Here is a 22,009-nt window from a genome sequence, read left to right as displayed (position 1 = left end):
GAAAGGCGGTCAAATGCAACGAGGTTTATATCTAGCTATATATATTGTACTGAAAATTATATATTTATAAGAAAATGTATCGAAAGTTTATCTCGTGATTCTCTAAGTTATATCAGAAGATTCCATCATAGTACCGACTAGAATACAATTGATTTGTACCAATAATACTGTACAGTACTGTATTTATGATCGTCCATCAAACTTGAAAGACTAATCTTTACCAAAATTTGATTTCAACAGTTCATGATTTAATGGTTTTTTTACATATGAACTCCAATTTGAACCATTCACAGCTGTTTCGATATTGTCTTTACTGGTGATTCTAGTTGTTGTTGGATCAGCGAAAATCGCTTTGCGCATCTCTTCTGAGTAAAAATTCATCCTGATATATTCAGCATTCGAGTCTGCCGAGTTTGAATTGGTATCGAATGGTTTATAAGGTTTGATAAGATACAATTCCAAGTCCTTAAGCGATGATTTACATTGTTTCAATACCTCATGAATATCTCTTGGTCCCTTTGAAATATCTACCGATTCTTTAAAAGTATAGAACATCTGTTCAGAGATGTGATCCATGGTATCAGCTATTTCACTGGAAATTCCCATGTCTGTAACTATGAGATCCGTTGCTAATTTCCGATCAGTAGTTAACAATTTGTATAGTTCAGGATCAGTCTCTTTCATTCTGTCTATTTTCCTATCAGCAACTTCTTGACTGAATACACTACTTTGATCTTTGATTATTTCTCGTTTTGATCTCTCTTACTCTTCTCTTTCGGTCAAAGCTGGTCGTCTTGATTTGTCGTATTGGGCGGATCTCTGACTTGATCGGCTGAACATGTTTACTAGTGCTTTAATGTGCTACCAATGAGTCCCTGTAGGTAGATGATGGAATTGGCGAGATAGCGTATACGCAATTTGTAGTGTAAGGTTTGGTTGGTAATAATAGAGAGAAATACCAATCGAAATCTGAGGTGAAAAGATATGGAGTTGGTGGGAAATAGGGAAAGAGGTAAACCACGAATGGTAGACTTCTATATTACTGAGTTTCAGCTGAGATATCATAAGGTATTCAGTTGCAATGTGTGAACACCAGCAATGGAAGGAATGTGGTGTAAAGAGAATCCTTTATTTAATGTACTTATCTCCTTTCTACCATGACCTACTTTCAGAGCCAAAGGAAAGTTGGCTCAGCAATCTTGCGATAAGTCAGATTATACCTGCTACATTGTACTACTGTGATATACTGACAAGGTCTGCAGTTTGACAGTATACAATGCATGATGCAGAGCGATAAGTGGTTACAGCAATAGTTATGAATAAGGTAGTATGTTATTTGTGATCTGTATGCTTTATGGTGATTAGTGATAAGTTGATATGTATTGTAAATCTATAACCGTGAGCGCGATATTGACAATCTCTGCTACAGTATTCAAGAGCTTGATAATTTTTGACGTGATTGCCAAATTTCTTGTGCTTTCTTCGACCTATGATATACATTACACCAAACGAATCACTTAGATCAGCTTATGATCATATACCATAGAACACAATTGTAAAAAACACCAACCTCCATTCACAATTCTGTTCAAACTCACACCATCCACAACGTTTAGTTTGATGTAAATTAACACCAATAGGTTCTCTTTCACCCATCCAAAATTGAAATACACTATCTAGATGTTTAGCTAAGAGTAATGGTGAATGCTTGAATTTATGTGTACCTATAATTGTACCTGATGGTAAATTGCCTTCTTCTTCATCGGATTTATCGTTGCTTTCTTTGTCTCTGTTTTGAGATTTCGAGGAAGACTTTTTGTTAATTGTGGTTTCATTGGAAGTGCTCTTGCTCTGGCTAGTCTGCGATTCAGGCGGTATTTCTTCAATTTCATGCCATGATTGAGAAGACTTTGGAGAAGACGCGTTGTTTGCTTGTTGAGAGGATTTTGGTGTTTTGATAACATTAACTATACCTTGACCATCCTTCAAACCATTTTCAGATTCGAAATTTCCTACATCTGGATTTGTCAAACTCATCTCTACCGCCCAAGCTAATTCATCATCTTCTTTCTCATCCTGATCATTATCCCCATCACTTTCGCCCCAATATAGATGTTCACTTGATCGAGTAGGTGGTCTAGGTATCTCGAATTCTAATTTTCCATCAGCGTCAGTGTGATTCTCCTCCTCAGCTTCACCATTAGTTTCAAGACCATCTGAAATTGGTTTAAGGGATTCTACAATTGCCAATCTGACTAATCGATCCTCTTCCTCTTCAACAGCATTGGTATCATTTTGCCCATCTTGATGAGGTAAGAAGAGAGATGATGACGGTGGCGGTTCACCTTGTTCGTCATCATTATTTCCATCCAAATTCCCGTTTCTGGTAGCCCTAGTTCTACGCTTTTTAGTTCTTCTATCACCGCGTTCCTTCTTGGTCTTCTTCTTTCCCCCAGCTTTCCTATACACTAATTTAAGGGAATCTTCCGTTCTACCGAGATTTCCGTCTTCTTGTGCCTCTATTTTAGCTTTACATTTGCCTTTAGATCGATTTTTGATTGGGATTGAAGCTGTATTTGTGCTTGTACCTAGACCTAATTCCAGAACGTATTGATTCCAAATCTCTTTCATATCATTCAAAGTTTCAGCTTTATCAGCATTAAATCTGAGCCCATTACCTAATACGACTAATTTACTTTGATCCAGAAAACCTTGTGAAAATGTCAAATTCGGATTTAAATCTAAATGAGCAAAGATAAAATCCCATGAAAATGGGTTACGACTAGGTAAAATTGATGAATTAACGTTACTACTACTTGATCCGTTTTGAGAGCTTGAGGTAGAGTTAGTAGCTGAAAGTAAGATAGAATCTAATAATTCTTTATATAACATGACTTGTAATCTACCTGATAAAGTGTCTTCTTCATTTGGTAATACATTTGAGGCTCTAGTTTTTGAATCCGATATGTAAAGTCGATGAGTTTTAGGTTTGATATTTGTTTTTGTTTGATCAGGTTTAGGTTTTGACGAGGTGAAAAATGATGTAAGTGAAGTTTGAGCTGGCTTCTTGGTCGAGCTATCATCTATATCAGAAGTTGATGAAGAAGGAATCGGTTCTCTTGTTATTTCATCCTACAAATATACACAAATCCGAAACAATCAATATCTGTAACTCCTACCCCACTCTGGAGGATGAATCGAAGTAAGTTGTGTGATTATATACTCACTATAATACCATAAACCAGAACACCTTTTATAAACCCTACTACAGGTAATTCACGACATTTACCTAACACTAATAAAGCTTCCATTGCAGCAAGCATATTCAAGAATCTAAGTTGAGTCATATTATCAGTATACGATAAGTTCTAATTATTGCAACGGTTTCCATTCAATTAATTTTACTTACCTTAATCCCCATATATCTTCTTCAGTGGATATGGGTACTTTGATTTCTTCAGGATGAATTTCTCTTTCTAACCTTTTATGAATTTTCTAATAGATTTGAATAGATTTTCTAGTATAATCAGAAAAGTATTTTCATTATTCTAGATGAACAGAGGACTTACCTCTCCTCTTTTAAGAATCTTCTCCTTATCCTCAACTTTCACTTTATCAACTACTATTTCATTACCATCTTTGGATTTTATAGTATCTGGTCTTTGTGAAGGTGGTAAAAAAGGTAAAGTGCGTAATCGGCTAAGCGTAAAAATCGATTGGTTAGCATGTAGTTAAAATATATAACTGATTTAAGGCCTTTCAAGCGATGAGACTGAGCCATCATGAGTACCATAAGAGATATACTGACTAATCGTACTACAAAAATCAAAACAATATCTTTGTTAGCATTGTATTTCGTTAAGATGAGGTGAAGAGTAATTGAGCCTTGCAATATGCTTCTTGACTTACCTGAGTTTCACACCATAGAGGACCAACTAGATCCGAAACACTTAAATAACCTTTCTTTCTGAATTGTTGGAAAGGACTTAATCTCTCCGTTTCTTCCAATGGTGAATTCAATCCTAATGGTAAATCTTCGATATCAATCGAGGCAGACATAGATTTGACAGAACCATCTTGTGTTTCATCTATAATGGTGGTAGTATTAGTGGTCGTGGTATTGTAACATGTCTGTGATTCCGCAGACTGTAAAGCCAATTCCAGTTCCTCGTCATACGGTATATCGAAATCGTACTGATCCTCATCTTGATCCATCGGACTGGCTGGGTTGATTTTACCTCCAACTTCTGCTGTTCCCTCGCCTGTAATGGTCAGATCGTCGGACATCTTCCAATTTACCACTCATGGTCTCCATTCAATCTTCGCCATCACTCAAGAGTCAGGCCAAACGATAAGTATATTCACAAGGGTATGAAACTTGAAGTTGAAATATAAAAGCGTGTTCGAGATATGCAAGGTCGTAGAAATTAAAGTTATTATATTGATCTTTTTCACGGTTGATTGGACATCTAATGACGCGTTTAGTGTCTAGTCAATCTCCACCAGTCAAGTCAATTATCATGTTCAGCTGCACCATAAGGTAGGACAACTCAATGCCAATGTGAACTCTTAGATAGAGTGCAACTGAACAGGTTGATGAGTGTGCGGTATGTAATGCGACTGCAACGTGAAACAAGTCTATGCGTATCGCCATCCTGCTACATCTCGTTAAAATATTTTCCCTCCCTATGTAAATAATATAAAATAGACCACAACCCATAACTAACTAAAACCAAAACCAAAAATTTAGCAAGGCAAGGTAAGAAAAGAAAATAAGAAGCGGATGATTTTATGATTAAATGACATTAGAAAAAGGTCATATGATAAGAAATGAGAAACAAATCATGGTAAAGAAAGGGTTATTTTGCAGTTTTTTTTGTGGGAAGAATCTGTATATATGCGAGGTAGTTTTATGAAATAGAAAATTTTGGTATCAAACAAAAAATTCTATCTTTTTGGTTGGAAAGGATTAGAAGAATGACTTAAGTTGGTTAAATCGATCCGTTTATCCGGAACCACCCTATCAATGAGAAACATATTAGCATTGATCAGATATAATGAAACAAATCAAAGTCAACTTACAGAGTAGACTTTACCGAACATTAATTCTTGCATTTTGTCGTATAATGACAAAACACCAGCACCGGCAACACCTCTAAGAATGTTAGCACCGGCACCCTTGAAGAGGGATTTGATACCTTCTTTAGCAACGATTTGAGAACCGGCATCCATCATAGATTTGTAGTGAACGGTACCACCTGAAGTCATCATCATTCTTCGTCTGATGGTATCAAGTGGGTATGAAGCAAGACCAGCTGAGGTGGTGACGGTCCAACCAAGAGCGAATGAAGCTAAGAAGTTACCTTCAAGAGGACCAACAAGGATGACAGGTTTGATAGAATCGTAAAGACCGAAGTAGAGACCTCTGTAGACAATGATACCGACGACTGAAGGAACGAAACCTCTGTAAAGACCAGCAATACCATCAGAAGCGAGGGTCTTCTTGTAGACATCTACTAAACCGTTGAATTGTCTTGAACCACCTTTTTTAGCGGATTTGTTGTCATTGGCCAATCGAGTTCGTGCGTAATCAAGGGAGTAAACGAAGAGTAAAGAAGAGGCACCAGCAGCACCACCGGAAGCAATGTTACCAGCGAACCATTTCCAGTAACCTTCGGATTTTTTGAAACCGAAAAGAGATTTGAAGTAATCTTTGAAGGCGAAGTTAAGAGCTTGGGTTGGGAAGTATCGGATAACGTTGGCGGTGTTACCTCTCCAAAGGGAGGCCATACCTTCTTCTTTGTAGGTTCTTGAGAAACAGTCACCAATACCTTTGTAAGGGGTAGCGAGACGACCTTGTTTGATCCTGAGTATGAATATATATTAGTGATGATCTTTCTGTGTGACTAGGAGAAAAAAAAAGCTAAAACTCACATCTCATCTTGGTTTTGAACCAAAAGCTTGATTCGTTCAATGGGAGCAGCAGCAGTCTTTGAGACAGCAGCGGATACACCACCCATCAAGAAATCAGTTAAGAAAGCTTTGGCATCTTTTGGTTTTTTAACGTCGGACATTTTGCTATTGAAAACAGGCAAGTCAGTTATTGCTAGAGTGAACAAGAACAGTCAAAAACTGGCAGAGAGAGGGTAGGGAATGTGAGGATATGGATGAAGAATCATGGTAAAGGTGTGAGACTACGCAATGATGTTTCCACGCGTAGAATCGGCCTTTCACAGAAACAGTTGATCCATCTCCTCTCCAAACTTCCAAAATGGACAGAGCTCGGATTGGAACACCTGAAAAGAAATGAGAGAAAATGCTACTCACAACTACCTCGTTACAGATCCGTAAAAAAAAAACAAGAGTGAAAAGAGTGGAGAGTTGAGAAAAAGAAGAAAAGAGAGAAAAAGATCAAGTTGAAGGAATATAAAGAAAGTTAAAATAAACGGTTGAGTGGAAAGGTGGAAAGGGGGGCTAACGGTGAGAAGCGTGGAGGTATATGGAATATGGGTTTACTATGTGGAGTGAGTGAGTGAGTGAGTGAGTGGGTGGTTTGAGCCAATGATATGATTTTAGTGTTAATTATGGGAAATGCATCACCGTAGCTCTTCTCCGTCTGTTTTTAATTTTTTTTATCCGTTCTTTTCTATGGTGTAGATAACGAAAAACCCTATAACACCGGAAGAACTCGGAAAGGTGGCACTCTTGCGGTATAATACCGAAAACACCGTACAGTGAGGTTTGGATTGACGCAATGTGTGGCACTTCATCTTTCAACGAATATATTACCCTTCTAAAGCCGTACATCACCGTATTCCATTTTCACCATGAAAGAACAAGGAAAGACAGTCACGAAGAATCTATTGGTAAAAGCTAAACAGACATTCATAGTTGTTATTGAAAACTGCAAGTCGTTGTCTCAATTTGACACTTGTTCTGTACCACGAGCTTTAGAGGTGATTTTTGTGTTTGACATTCATTCTCTTCATTCAAATATACTAATGTAAACAACTTGATGTAAATCGAGCCGTAGAAGTTCAACTCTGGAAACGACGAATTTCTCGGACCGAATAATGCCGGCTGATCAAATCTCCACTCATCACTTATCGCAACTCTTCATCGTAGTACAGTGATGATGACTACTTTGTACTAAGGATGTCCATCAGATTGATCGAATCAAAATCGTCAGAAATACTTCCACAAGCGGCTTCTACTATTTAGACGAGGTGCATTGATGTATGGATGATGAACTGTTAGCAGTACATAGGTAGGAATATTGGAATCTTTGAACTTTCAATACTACTATATATTACATCGAGGATGAGTGAACAGATTTGGGTTCATTGGTCCGCATAGGCTATACACCGCCTCTTCATGACTGAACACAAGACAGGTCCGCGGCTGTACTTCGATTCATTACTAGGTTATCCCATCTGAGTTATCCAAGACAGTGAATGATCACTTCCAGTTGATGCATTTGGAGTCTTGCGGTTCTAGCAGAACCCGCTTGAACAAGGTTTAATTAAGATATGTACCGATAAACTCATAAGCGAGGACATTCACTTCAATAGTTTAGTATAGTCAAGTATTTCTAGGCTGTATAGTTCAGATTTATCAGTTGACTGACAGTTATGAGCGTCAAGCCTCACGTGAAAGCGCTTTCCTACAAGCGTATCTCGATGGTGCGTCTGCTTACTAGTCAGTAAAAGCTGAAGATGGATCTATTTCAAATCTATAGACCAAGACTAACTTTGTTTGAGGGAATATCAAAGCTTGTCTCCTTTCAAGAATCTTCAAACACAACTGTATTCATCTATAGCATATTTCCACTCAAATATGTTGGTTAGACTCTGCATGGTTGAAATTGCCTGTATAACTCAAAAGCATAGCATGGTATACCGAATGCAATCGTGGTTTAACGATATACATGGTTCAGCATATTTCACTTGCAATGATATATTCACAAGGATAGTGAAAAACGGTAACTTTACATCCCAGTTGAAATATCAGTAGTCTCGGCCGCCAATTTGATCAGCAGTTAATTGTAACCTGTAATTAAATCATGAAACCTGATGATCCCTTCAGTTGGTGTTTACCGATCCTATTGTTAGATCAGGATAATTTTGTATGTCAGGGGCTATTGAAAAACAATCGTTCCTTTTAGAGTGATGGGAGCTTGAAGATCAGGATGAGGATGAGGATCACTTTAAAAAAAGGTAGAGTCGCGTCAATCAGATAATGCGGGCTCTTTGGGCGTATCAGGGGATACCTTATCAAATGAAAAAGCTTTGAATTGTTCAATATAGGGTTATCTATCTTGACACTGTATGGTATTCGCTCGCTCAAGCTGTCTGTGTTCCCGCAGAGACATCTTCTTATCCAAGATGCCACATGCGCTATCCCAATATCGCTCGAGTTAAGACTAAACATGTAAACAAAGTAATCTATTATGGGACTGTAAGATAACGAAAATAACGATAAGAGCAAAACAACGCGTGTTTTGGTGCATGAATAAAGTTCTGTTATACCGGAGAGTTAAAGAGGAAGAGAGACTGCGAGTTTTGCATTTACCCTATTTTCTTATTTCTTTACCCCGTTTTGATCTGTGCATATGATCTTTTCGTGCATGTACCTATGACGCTTAGCTCTTCTGTTTTTGTACCTTGTTTTACCCTTTTTATCTACTTTCAAGTTTAATACAGAAGAAGCAAGGATCACCAAGCAATTTACCGGTACGCCAATACTCCTTTGTTGTCCTGCAACAGCACCAAGACCTAGACTTTTAGCTTGGAACTCTAGTAATTAAACTTTTGGTATTCAGGATACCCTACTAGAACGTTGTCCTGTATATCCTCTTGTGATGATTCTCAAAGATGTGGGATCGACAGTAGAGTAACTACCCTTACCGAAGAGTAGTATCGGTGACCGAATTGTTGTTTACTTTCAAATGCTGTAATGGTGAAAATGTGCACAAGACCTGTTGCCAAGAATAACCTTAGGGTAAGATGAATATGAACAAAAAGCAAGTTGAAGAGAGAGAAGCATAACGAGATTATCATGTCATAATTGTTGCTTAATTAAGAGACAAAACAAGAAGAGGTTTTTTTCTTCTTTTGTTTTGCGCTTTGTTATAAGTTATATTTCGGCATTGTACTTCTTCCTGCTTGACGACTGCGATTACAACTACTACAATAATTCCAATAGAACAACGTCGCTAAATAATTAAGCATCAACATCATCATCTGTTCAAAAATTTCTTCCCCTTCCTCATTATAGTAGTTTCAAGCAATCAACTTATATTCATTCTTTTCTCTTTCAATCAGACTTATAGACAACCAGACAGCTGTTACCGGACCACATTCTTTACTATTTGCGTCATTATCATTTCATACACACAACTTGTTATTAGTACTAAAGGCCAAGCCAACAACCAAGACATTCCCCTATCAGAAGACAATCCGAACTTACGCAGTCTTCCCTTCAACAAGCATCATCATCATCAAATTCCTTTCCCTTTCTTCAAAGATACCGATCTATATCCACCTTTCTTCCTTTGTCACCGCAGTTTTATCATAATATCATCATTATCATAAAAATAGTTATTCAACGTCAAAAATAAATCTTCCCTTTTAAAAGAAACACCTATTCACTCAGTTAGATCACGTTAGTTGGCTTAAAGCTTCTCAGTTGTTTTTGCAATCATCACCTATTCACCTATCCAGCGATCAACAGAACTAGCGATTCCAACAAAAGCGTAAACTCGCCTCTTTTCCTTGTTAATTCATCCCATACTCGTTTTTTGTATAACGGACAATCTAAAAACCGGATTCATCTAATCGCCACCTTATCATATTCGAAGATCTCATATATCTTATCAGTACTCAGACTGCTTCGTTGCTTGCTTCAATATCGCTAGGCCGAACAGATCAAGATCAATCAGTAATATCCTTTACTCCATAATAATCTTTCAACCCCATTCCCACACCTCCTCGACTAGTCAATAACCTTTTCAATATGGTACGAAACACCACAAGGACGACATCCACAATGTCACCCATCTCCCTCTTCACAACCTTATCGTTACTATCATTAATAACGGCACAATCATTAACGGTATACAAAGCAGGAGAAACAACGGCTACAGCATCAGCAACAACTTCAGCGGCAAGTGGAACATACACAGGATTAGCAGCATATGATCCAACAGTCCTAACACCACCTTCACCACCTTCACAAGCAGTCACTTCTTATACCTTGAATCTACCTTCAAATGGACAAGCAGTTTTAGATGGAGGATATTCATTATCTATACCACAAAAAGGTAATTTCCTTGGATTTTCCGTTGAATTATCGATAGCGAATAGTTTAATGGGATCAAGTTCAACCAATATGAAAGTACCTTTTTTAAATTATATGGCAAATATCCAAAATCGTGCAGGTGTTGGGCCAATCATCAGAGTTGGAGGTAATTCACAAGAAGGTTCTTCAGTTTTCGTAAATGGTTTACAAGATGGTGCAGTTTTAGATAAAATAAAAGTTAGCGAAAATCCAACTGAAACTCCATTAATCAATTATTCATTAGAATTATTTTATTTAATGGCAAATGTTACTTCTTTAGTTGGAGCAGATTGGTATTTTGGTTTATCATTTAATCAATCTGCTGTAGATGATCCAACAGGAAATGTACCATTAGCAGCTAAATGGGCACAAGATATATTAGGTGATCATTTATTAGCTTTAAGTGTTGGTAATGAACCTGATTTATATGTTGATCATAATAAGAGATCATCAGGATGGGGAATGTCAAATTATGTATCAGAATTTGATACAATGACACAAGCTATATTAGCTAACAATAATTTAAGAGATACAACAGCTTTTATTGGACCTTCAACATGTTGTCAAGTTGTAGGATTTGAATTAGATGATGTTTTTAACGCAGGATGGTTGAGTACAAACGTTGATAATTTAGCTGCTGTATCTGTACAACATTATCCAACAAATAACTGTAAAATCAATGGAAATATAATAAATCCCCAAGACATCTTTTCAGATTTTTTAAATCACACTTCAGCTCAAGCTCAAGTTTCACCATATTTAACCAATTCACAAACTGTTCAGGGTGTTCAAAGGGAATTCATAATGTTAGAAACTAATACTGCTTCCTGTGGTGGATTCCCCGGTTTATCTGATAGTTTCGGTGTTGCTTTATGGTAAGTGTTAGTCAAATCGAGTTTCAAAAGAATACAGATTGACTCTCTTTCATATTTTACAGGATGACTGATTACGCTTTACAAATGGCTTGGGGTAACTTCACATCTGCGTTAATGCACGTCGGTGGTCAAAACGTTTACTATAATGTATGTCACTCTTGCCTTATTTATGTATAACTTAAAGCTTACATTGTTTTACCGTATTTAGCCATTCACACCACCTCCTTCAACTGGCGGCGGAGGTAAACAGTGGACAACTGGATCAATTTACTATTCGACATTGGTCATTGCTGAAGCTTTTGGTCGAAGTAACAACTCCAAAGTTGTCGATATTTCACCAACAACTGAACAAGATGCCAACAATATTTATCATCCAATTTATGCTATATATGAAAACGATCAACCTTCTCGAGTAGTTTTGTTCAATTATATTGATGATCAATCTGGTGCAAACGATTTACAAACTACAATCAATGTTGGAACCAGTGTAACATCAGTTTCAGTTAGATATCTACGTGCTAAAAGTGTTTCAGAACAATATGATATCACATGGGCAAATCAAACTTTAGGTACATCATTCTCATCTGATGGTAGATTATATGGAGAACAACAAACAGTTTCGATCAATTGTGAAAATGGAAATTGTGTTATACCTGTACCTGCACCTTCAATAGCTTTAGTATTCTTAACTTCGGATTCTTTGTCTAATTCAAGTCCACAAGAAGGTTCAAAAACTGAATATGAAACTTCAATTGTTGGTACTGGATCTGCAACTGTTGATAAACAATCTTTAGAAACTTCAAATGGTCAAAATGCAAAATCAGGTTTAAACGGTGGTACTTCAAAAGGTTCAGCATCTTCTTCTTCTGCTCTTCCACAATTTGCTTTCCCAACGAAACATTCTCTCGGTATTTTCATCACCTTCAGTACTATCTTACTTGCTACTTTGATATAGGATTGGGAATGGGGTTCTGATATCGGTGTATATCAGGTAAATATCAATGATCAAGAATCAACCAATTGTTCTTTTCCAGCATAGCATAATCATCATATCATTCATTTCATACTTCTTTCTTCGGACTCTATACTTCATATTCTATTCGCTTCACGTTACAATACACGTAAATCTGTTATATTACGCTTTTTACTTGTTTCAAAGGGACATTGTGATCATATCAATTTTCTTCCTCTACCTTGTTTATAGTTAAAAAATGGATATTTTTCATTTGTCTGTATGTAAATTTTTAGTATATATACCAATTAATGCATTTAATGAACATCACTTAAAAATGCCGAGGTACACATTGAGATATCATCAGCTCATAATGAGATCATGAGATAAGTTAGATATATTCGAAGAAACTACCTAGCCCGTTAAAGGTCACATTCCTCTAGACAACTGTATTTCGAACTTGCCTCCACCAGGACGTCCACCTTGATCCTTTTACGTGCTTGATGGTGATTTCTATGATCTTCTTCCTTTTCTTCATTAACAAGTTCCCTTTATCACTGGTTCTCAGCTAAATCACTATTGTCTGCTGCTTGGAAGTTGATCAAGATGGCTCAAACTGAGCTACCAAGGTGAGATATACTTCCAGGACGCAATAATCATACGCAGTAATGAAGTTAAAGCTGACGATAACATATTCATTATTCTCACAGACATGATTTTTATCAAAACTCGACGCATATAACATTAAGTATATATCTTAAAGGATATGGTAATGAAGGTATAAAAGAGAATGTTGAGATTCAATTCGATCAACGTAAAGTAAGTTAGTTATCTTGCTTGTCCAACTTTCTGACTCTGTATATCCCACAAAAAACAAAAACACATAAACCACTAACATCATTGCTTGCATTAAAGCTGATATATTAATCTCATAACTTCGTAGATTACCATAGAATTACCTGAAGTTCCCTCAGGAGTAGAATCGAGATCATTCACTTTTGAACCTTTATACGATAATATAAATCCGACTGGATCTACAAGTAGAGTATTGAGCACAAAGGTAAGCAAAGCTTGATAAGTTTCCCTCCTCGCCCAAATCATATTGGATTATATTTTTAATACCATACATATTCTGAAAGGATTTGTCTAATATCTAACGCACGATGAATTCTATTTTTAGATCGAAATCAAATTATCTAAATTAAATCCAATCAACTGGCCAACATTACTCTCTCCAGATTCATCTAAATCCCCTTCTTCTAATTTTGCTTCTCAACCACCTTCCAACGTTGACAATGTAGCTGGACCATCTACATCTGCATCATCTTCTCAAACTCAACCCCAAGTCAAATCGGCAAATACTAAAACGACATCAACGAACAAGAAGAATTGGGATAAATTATTGGAAGATGAATTGAATGAAGATGAGGGTGGTACTAACAAAGATCCGGTGAGTAGCTTATATCTATCTCATGATGGATCTGTAGCGAATTTGGGGAATTTGGGAAAACCATCCATTTGGAAAAAACGCTAATCACTGCTTTCCATTTACGCAACGATAGAATGCAGGTGGAGATGCAGCATTACAAAAGTTCTTCTCACAAATATATGGGAATGCAGATGATGATACGAAGAGAGCAATGATCAAAAGTTTCACTGAAAGTGGTGGAACCACTTTATCAACTGATTGGAGTAATATAGGTAAAGGTGAGTTTTTGATTTGTTTATTAAGTGCAAAACTGGTTATATGATGACGTAGACGACGAGTACTGATTATGATGTGTCGTGATAATATAGAGAAAACTCCTGTCAGACCACCTGAAGGTATGGAAGAGAAGAAGATGTAAAGTCAACAGAATCAGTACATCACCTCATTGATGGATTCGTCCTGTTCAGTACAGCTCTCTAGGGCTACAGGGAAAAATCAAGCATGCATAGGTTTCACACATATTAAACTCAACCGGCTTGATCATACTTCTTGTCATTAAAATCAGTGAAACTCGATAGGGTGAACGTGGGAGATTTGGGATAACGTCTCAAGTAACCATCTTTAGATTTGATCTTGAATTTTATACTATCAGGATCTATATAAGTACTGTTTGTGATATTAAAATTTGATTTACTTCAAAATTTATCTTCACGGAGCTTATTAATACATAGCTTATTCAGTGAAATATGCTTTTCGATCCATTTTGATATTGAGCCCTTAAACTTGGTGGTATCAGTATTGATATCAATATCCAAATATAATCCGGTTATTGAACCAATATCGATAGTATTGAGGTTTTCTTTATAAGAAACTAAACTATCAAGAAAACCTGTAATTTCCTTTTCTAGTCGATCTTTAAATGCTATATTAAATATAAGTATTTCATTCCAATTTTTCTTTGAATACCTATCCCAATATTTATTCCAATTTGGATGTTCATAATGAAAACGTGTTTCGATATATAGAGATGACATCAAATCGACCTCATATTGTGATCCATATTGAGTAATTAACATTTTTCTTTTAGATTTCTCTTCAAGGAAATCAACATTTTGAGTTAAATAAGTTTGAATATCTCTAATGAATTTCTCAGATAATATAGGTATACATTGTTTTTTTGTATTTCTTTCATTCTGGATAATTGATCATGAGTGATAAATTCTGTTATATTGATTGGTTCTGTAAATGAACCTCCCCATCTAAAGCTGCTATTAATCAATTTCTCTTCAAGAATACTATCGTTATCAAAATATCTATTACGACGAGTTTTACTGTTATTAGCATTATTATTTATTGAATTCTTATTTTTACTTTCATTTTCAGAAATTAAATTATCCATATCTGGTGAATATATTCCATATCCTATTGAACCTGAATAAGGATAAATATTAATTGTATATTGTAAATTTGACATGCACTTGATATATTCTTTGAACAAATTTAGATTTTCAACTTCATCTCTTGATTTACTAGATTCTTTCGACAATTCATCGTAAATGATTTTAGAATAATATCGTATAATTGAATTAACTTGTTTTTTAACTTGGTCACTATGTGATATATCATAATGTAAATTCTTTCTATTTTCTTGTGTACCTAAAACACGCCATAAAATTGGATCTATACGAATATTATTGTCTGAATTCTGACCAGAAACAACAGTACTAAATTCTATTTCATTTCTTATACTTTCAAAACATGAATTAGGATTTGTACATGTATGTCCTTCATTTTCACTATCACCATTACTGTTAATCATTTTGTGAATATCAATTTTAGTTTCAGCAATTAAATTACAAAGTTTATCACATTGCTTTACCAAAACTTTTTGCTTATCATTATCAAGAGTATCCCATCGTTTATTCATTGTCACAGAATCAAAGATTTCTTTAATTTCTGGATAAGAAGGAGTTGTAGAGTTTCCAGCTACTTCATAAGCTTTAGGTGTCATGGTATTTGATATTGTAAGGAGTAGTGGCAATATGTTACGAGTTTATTAGTAATTGTTGAATTAGATGAGTTTGGATCAATGGATGAATTGGATATATGGGTGGGTTAGTGGCAATAAGAAGTGAAAGATATGGATTGAGGAAAAAGATCGTTTTGAATATTTATGGGTAGCAACAGAATAAGCTATATATATATATAGTTTAACTCTATATATGTAACTTATCGCCACTTCGCCACCTACGCCTACTTATCACAGAGCAAAACAATTCTACTGTTATGACTATGGCTCCCATCTCAGCGTATAATACCAGAAACATAATCTCCTTGTTATGATCTATCACTCTTTCTGCAGTAAGCATATCTTTCCTTTGAAAAAACGAAAGAAGAAAAAAAAGGGAATTTTTTCGTATTGACAAAAACGTTATAATCAATAATATGACGTAGCATACATAAAGGATCAGTTTATATTGTATTTCATTCATGAATAGTTGAATATACTTGAAAAAAAAACAGTAGATTATATCTATTTGCATTGTATTGCATAGTTTGATTTCTAGTTTATACTACTCTAGAATACGGTACTTCACATTCACTATATACAATTCTCTATAATTTAAGTTACTGTCCTGAACGTGATTTGAGGGCGCTGCGTTAGGGGTGATACGGAATAGGTAACTCTATATACATGTCACCATCTTACCCCAAGGGTATGATATGATATGAACAATACGAAAGATCTATTCTTGATGATATGTTGGGTTTGTCTCAAAGTCCGAATTTCTATTTTTACTACTGAAATTTCTAAGCTCTTTCTAATACTTTACTCTTCTTCTTCTTTTCCATATATTCAACGTATCCATACCACCCCTGTATATTCACACGAGATTAGCATTCACATCCTAGGCTGTTACAGACAGTTTGAATAAGAATTAACTTACACCTCCAACAAGGGTAAGTAAAATACCCAGACCATTTGTAGGTGAAATATGTAAATTGAAAAGCATTACTGCTAATACGATCGTTAAGACTTGTTTACAGCTAAACGACAAAGACAAAAATTTAGCATATATGAAATCGGACTTCCATTGTTTCTGCGGATCTTAGCGCAGCAAAATATCCAAAACTCACTTTGCAGATACAGTCATAGTCAAAGCACCAGCTTTCTTATTGGCAGTGAAAGAAACGATATTTAGACCGAATGCAAAAACACCATTAAACAGTAATGCAATAGCTTTTGATCTTGTCATTTGTGTAGCACCGTATCTTCTAACTCTTTCGAGTTCACCAGTATACCATCCATATATGACACATTGAATAAATGCTAAAGGTGACATTCTCATTAAAAGATCAAGTGGGTGCTAATTGAACATTATCAAGAAATCAGTACATTGTTATCATATGATATGTTTGATCCAACTCACAAGTCTCAATCGACCACCACCACCAGTCTGGATCAAGTTGGTTACAACAGTCTTGAGAGCAGCGAGGAAAGTACCAAGTAGAGTTAAGATCAAACCGAGAGCAGTGAAATCGTAATCACCGTATGTACTATAAAGTAGAAAAACAGTCAGTATCGCTGCAAAGGATGACGAGTTATAGTTGTTGCGTAATCTGGGAATACTCACGCAAACCCTACACCAGCAACTACAGGCAACAAGGAAACAAGTTTCATAGCACTAAATCTGGCTCTAAGGAAAATAGCAGCAATGAAAATAGTGAAAAGAGGTGTTGAAGCTCGAACGACTTGATGGAACTGATATGTCAAAAGGAAGAAATTAGCCTGTTCCAATAATATGACAATGAAAATTGAGATAATCATCCACAAGAAAAGTCAAAAACCTACAGGAATAGATACCAGCTGTAAACTTATATTACTGACTGCAATATTGATAGTATACAATACTGAGAAAGCCGCAAGAATCACATTTTCTTTTTGTGTGAGACGTGCCGGAGTCTAGGATAGTGCACATGAAGAAAGCGTCAGTCTAGGTAGTATTGATATCATATCAAGTTGGAGAACTCACGAAAGCCCCCTGCTCCAAAGCTATATATGTACCTGCACAACCTGATAAAGCGTGTAGACCAGTCAAAGTCTATCATTCAGTTGGAAGTTGGAGGAACCGATATCAGCTTCGGCTTCTTTCGTTTCGTTTCAGGACATGAAGGTCGGATACAAAATGGGACGGAATATTGTTGGAACAGAACTTACATATGGAAAAGGAAAGCTGACTAGAACGAATTTATTGAATAATGTTAAACCAAGATTAAAACAAAAATATAAAGCTAACCAAAATGCGACTGAATCTGTCAAAGGTACTTTTTTGGGATGTACAGTTGGTGAATTACCTAACATGTGTTCTTTACCTGTTAATGGGAAATAAGGTTGACTTCCTACACCACCAAAAGAGTTAAATGCGTTATTTGCTGATTGCCAATTTTGTTTTTCTTTTGGATAATTGTTATCATATGGATTATTTGGATCACTATCGTTATGATTTAATCCCTGCCTTAAATTATGATTATCTTCGGAAAAGTGTTCATTATTACAGTTATACGTTGATGGTACATTCCCATTAGGATCAGATAATTTATGTGGTGATAATACTCTTTCTCTAGGTTCACCACCACCTAAACCTAAACCTAAATTTGATTTACCTAAAGATGATCCAGAAGCAAAAGTTGATGATCCATTTACACCATGTCTAGGTGATACTGTACGTGGTCTAGGTGGTGTATTATATTGTGATTGTGAAGTTGAGGAAGAAGAAGAAGAAGAAGATGCAATATTTGGATTGGACGGAAATGGTGAAAGATTCTGATGTTGATGTTGATTATTAAGATAAGATTGTGATTGTGAAGAAGTTGAACCAGCTGATAAAGAATGCGTCATTCCTGATGAAGAAGATGAATCATTTTGATTTGGTTGATTTTGATTCTGAAAGGATATCGCTATTGAGCCATCACTGGATTTCCTTTTCTGCATTGATATTGATGGTTGAGCTGCACCGCCTATAGTAGTAGTAGTAGTGTTAGGCATTATATTGTAATTACTATTTTGATCAAAATTAGATCCATTCAATTTTGGTGAATGCAATTCTTTTGGTAAAGGATTTGATTCAGGTGGAAAATTTATACCTATTCCTAAACCTGATGATGAACGTGATTCAACTCTTTGTAATGAATTACTAGTATTTGATGTTTGTGATTGACCATAAGTGTATCCTTCAGGTGTACCTTTAGGTTTATTTTCTATATTGTTGTTATCTCTTTCATCAATTTGATCAACCATTTCTTGCTGACCTGTACTTGCAATTAATGTAGGAGGTATTGAAGATAACGATAAAGTTGATTTACCAGGTGATATTGGTGAAGGTGTTTGTGGTGGTGAATCAGGTTTAGGTGATTGTGGTATATATCTGTTTAAAGGTTGTTGATGTGAAGCTATTGGAGCTAGATATTCAGATTGATTGGACATGGGTATGTAAGTCTTGGTATCGTTATGATGATAGGAAAAGAACGATTTCAAACGATTATGAAAATGGCTGATTTCTTCTTTTTTCCCTCTACCACCCTATATGATGCGTTTGACACAATCGCGTTATCGAGTTGAGCTGTATATTACGACCAAACCTGTTAATCGTAATTGTCCTGTTGTGAATTGTAAAGACGAAGAAGATGTTTTTTATGTTGAATGTGAGTTGATTGATGAGAATGAACGTGTAGTGACGAGGACTAAATGGTTGATGGGTGATCCGTTGAAAATGTTCGGTGTTTGCTGATGATATACGATGATGTATTGTGCTACTCGTCTAGTTGTCCTTTAAGTTGAAAGTTGATCTACGCAATATGATTTACTCCTTATACTCTTTCGAAAGCTAATAAGATAACACAACATCAATTGGATTTCTGGTCTATGGATGGATGAACGTATGTAAGGTGGGTGTGAATAACTATACTATACTACGGACATGCATTGTTTTTATGTAAAGTGAAACACGACTTTAATCCAACAATCGATAAAGCCTAATCCTAAGTCGGCCGTAGTAACAGTAACTGCGGTAAAAGCAAGCTAGATATAAAAGGATAAAAGTCGCGACGGAAAGAGGAATATGTTCAATCCTAACCTTAAATTCTTTTAGCTTGTTCTGCTTTATAACCCCCCTTAAATTCCCAGTCACGAGTTCCTTGAATCTTCTTTTTTCTTTTATTTCATTTTCTTTCTCTTGTTTTTGTTTCATTCACTTTTGTTTACTGATGAAATCATCAACTGTCATGGACATCCATCTGGCTTCAGCATGAATAACAAAGTAATGGCTATGCAATGAATGTATACTGTATCCTTGTAGCTTATCGTGGTACACATACCCAGTAAGAATGTGTAGTCCGTAAATGCCAAGAAAACTGTTTACAATACTCCCGATGGTTGAAAGATAGAAAAACGCCACCTTGTACCACGTTATTTTGGATCAAGTTACTAGACTACTGTATTCAACGCGTCTCTATATAAGATTTCCCCTTCCCTTATATTCTCCTTTTATCGGCAGAAAAGAAAAAAAAAGGTCAAACGGTAACTTGGCTTTGGCTAAATAAGATCTGTATTCTACATACACCCAGCGATCATTATTCTTATCTATACTATGCTGACAGGTTGATCCATGTGCAGTAGGATGTACCGCTATACGATACTAATGTAGCTGATCAGGCTACCAAGACACCATACATCATCTTTCGTTGAACGCGAAGGCATGCATCAAGATACGATAGTAGTCGGTAGAGGAGTAACCACAAAATCAAAGTTTGGTGAAAAGGAACCCAAAGATGCCGGGTGGGAATTACGCTATTTAACGGATGTTTTTACGTATGCTTAAATATCCCGAACCGAATAAAATCTGATAAAGCTACAATACAACTGTAGTTATTTTATTGAAATTGATATGTCATTTCCAGGTTCATTCACAATGATAACCTTATGTCCACTTTGAGGAGTCTTCCTTACAGAGTAATTCACTAGCATCTGTACGATGGTTATTTCAGCCATTATCAGCTCATCTCAGCTTAGATCGATAAAGACTGTATATATCTGATAGCTTCAACACCATAGCAAACTATGAGTGTGGAATATAGTCAACGACGTGCAAGCTATCCAACTTTATCATGTTTCTACGATGCCTCAGGTGTAATGACCTTTAATTCATGGCAACTCAAAATATTTCGAGGCTGAAACATAGTAATATTGCAAGCGAATGAGCTGGCAGTATTTGTCCTTGCTGCTCAATTACATACAATGAAGCAATCTTACTTAAATATGGGAGACTGAACGTTTTCCCCGATTATTGTCGTGCATAAAAGGACTTTGCTTACGAATACGTATCAAATAAGTGATAGATCAGAAGTCAGCCTCGTATAAAGTGTACGAGTTGAAATGATGGTCCAACGAGTTCAATCAGCTTAATGCTATGTTTGGTAGTATATAGTTAGGTGGAACGGCTAAGAGATCAACTTTGTGAGCTACATCAAAATGTAATTGAATATTTTAGGCTCTGTTGATTCTATCCATATGAGATGGAACTGCTGGCAATGTACGATATGTATGTATGTATGTATGTATGTATGTATGTATGTATGTATGTATGTATGTATGTATGTATGTATGTATGTATGTATGTATGTATGTATGTATGTATGTATGTATGTATGTATGTATGTATGTATGTATGTATGTATGTATGTATGTATGTTTGTATGTAGATATGTAGATATGTAGATTTGTGATTGAATATGCACAAGTTTATATGCACTTAATGATCGAGATACTGAAAGATCCAATGTCATGTACAACCAAACGCGCTCCATACGCCGACTCGAAATCATCGGTGTTAAGGAAAAGGGGTTATCGCCGAAACTGCTTGCGCGGAAAGATGTGCCATATTCAGCTATTGGTGCGTACAGTGGCATCTCATCCTTATTATTGCTCTGTGTAGTGTATAGTGTATGCTGCATGGCAGAAGGTCTAGTCGCTTGTATGGTGTAATGTTTGTACGATACGATACCTACCTCTCTGCCTTTGGCTCTCAGCCTGACTTTGTGTCTGACCTTTGACCTCTGCTTGCTTACTGTTGCTGCTTCTGCTTCTGCTAGTCCTTGCTGCCCTGCTCACCGTTGTCTGCTGCTGGCAGTGCTGTGGGATTGGAGGTTTGGATTTTCACAAATTAGTCAAAAATCATCAAGTCCAAGGAAAAAAGGTTTTTTGTTCTTCTTAGACCTCAAGTTAATTTAAAAGGGCGTGTTATCAAGGTAAGCTCACCATCAGTAATATTAGAATTAGAAGCGAAGGATTTATACTGATCTATCGATACCTTCATTACTCTATCATCAACTTGGCTTATCATCAAATTTGTCAACACA

At 36.1% G+C, this 22,009-nt stretch overlaps 8 protein-coding genes across 8 annotated transcripts; 2 read left to right on the top strand and 6 right to left on the bottom strand.

The window, feature by feature from the left end:
• Positions 1-210: 210 nt before the first annotated feature.
• Positions 211-684, bottom strand: L201_001396 (uncharacterized protein; the record flags this gene model as incomplete). The annotated part of the gene is made up of 1 exon (XM_066217185.1): positions 211-684. The coding sequence occupies one exon, from the start codon at positions 682-684 to the stop codon at positions 211-213; it is 474 nt and encodes a 157-aa protein (XP_066073282.1).
• A 748-nt stretch (positions 685-1,432) lies between these two features.
• L201_001395 (uncharacterized protein) lies at positions 1,433-4,287 on the bottom strand (the record flags this gene model as incomplete). Its single annotated transcript, XM_066217184.1, has 7 exons — positions 1,433-1,487; positions 1,571-3,132; positions 3,228-3,333; positions 3,410-3,495; positions 3,570-3,699; positions 3,809-3,816; positions 3,910-4,287. The coding sequence occupies 7 exons, from the start codon at positions 4,285-4,287 to the stop codon at positions 1,433-1,435; spliced, it is 2,325 nt and encodes a 774-aa protein (XP_066073281.1).
• Positions 4,288-5,073: 786 nt separating this feature from the next.
• On the bottom strand, positions 5,074-6,074 carry L201_001394 (ADP,ATP carrier protein, mitochondrial; the record flags this gene model as incomplete). The annotated part of the gene is made up of 2 exons (XM_066217183.1): positions 5,074-5,866; positions 5,935-6,074. 2 exons carry the CDS (start codon positions 6,072-6,074, stop codon positions 5,074-5,076), a joined length of 933 nt encoding a protein of 310 aa, XP_066073280.1.
• Positions 6,075-10,047: 3,973 nt separating this feature from the next.
• On the top strand, positions 10,048-12,168 carry L201_001393 (uncharacterized protein; the record flags this gene model as incomplete). The annotated part of the gene is made up of 3 exons (XM_066217182.1): positions 10,048-11,213; positions 11,276-11,360; positions 11,422-12,168. The coding sequence occupies 3 exons, from the start codon at positions 10,048-10,050 to the stop codon at positions 12,166-12,168; spliced, it is 1,998 nt and encodes a 665-aa protein (XP_066073279.1).
• Positions 12,169-12,771: 603 nt separating this feature from the next.
• L201_001392 (uncharacterized protein) lies at positions 12,772-14,012 on the top strand (the record flags this gene model as incomplete). The annotated part of the gene is made up of 6 exons (XM_066217181.1): positions 12,772-12,794; positions 12,876-12,984; positions 13,109-13,225; positions 13,346-13,615; positions 13,728-13,872; positions 13,963-14,012. 6 exons carry the CDS (start codon positions 12,772-12,774, stop codon positions 14,010-14,012), a joined length of 714 nt encoding a protein of 237 aa, XP_066073278.1.
• Positions 14,013-14,289: 277 nt separating this feature from the next.
• Positions 14,290-14,670, bottom strand: L201_001391 (uncharacterized protein; the record flags this gene model as incomplete). The annotated part of the gene is made up of 1 exon (XM_066217180.1): positions 14,290-14,670. The coding sequence occupies one exon, from the start codon at positions 14,668-14,670 to the stop codon at positions 14,290-14,292; it is 381 nt and encodes a 126-aa protein (XP_066073277.1).
• Positions 14,671-14,711: 41 nt separating this feature from the next.
• On the bottom strand, positions 14,712-15,605 carry L201_001390 (uncharacterized protein; the record flags this gene model as incomplete). Its single annotated transcript, XM_066217179.1, has 1 exon — positions 14,712-15,605. One exon carries the CDS (start codon positions 15,603-15,605, stop codon positions 14,712-14,714), a length of 894 nt encoding a protein of 297 aa, XP_066073276.1.
• Positions 15,606-16,405: 800 nt separating this feature from the next.
• L201_001389 (uncharacterized protein) lies at positions 16,406-19,079 on the bottom strand (the record flags this gene model as incomplete). Its single annotated transcript, XM_066217178.1, has 8 exons — positions 16,406-16,471; positions 16,543-16,642; positions 16,733-16,962; positions 17,026-17,152; positions 17,230-17,357; positions 17,448-17,558; positions 17,629-17,697; positions 17,814-19,079. 8 exons carry the CDS (start codon positions 19,077-19,079, stop codon positions 16,406-16,408), a joined length of 2,097 nt encoding a protein of 698 aa, XP_066073275.1.
• Between the last annotated feature and the right edge of the window lie 2,930 nt (positions 19,080-22,009).

The sequence above is a fragment of the Kwoniella dendrophila genome, chromosome 1 (genome assembly GCF_036810415.1).
Source record: "Kwoniella dendrophila CBS 6074 chromosome 1, complete sequence".
NCBI lineage: Eukaryota > Fungi > Basidiomycota > Tremellomycetes > Tremellales > Cryptococcaceae > Kwoniella > Kwoniella dendrophila.
Note: the sequence above shows the minus strand (reverse complement) of the source record. Positions and strands in the feature narration are given on the sequence as shown.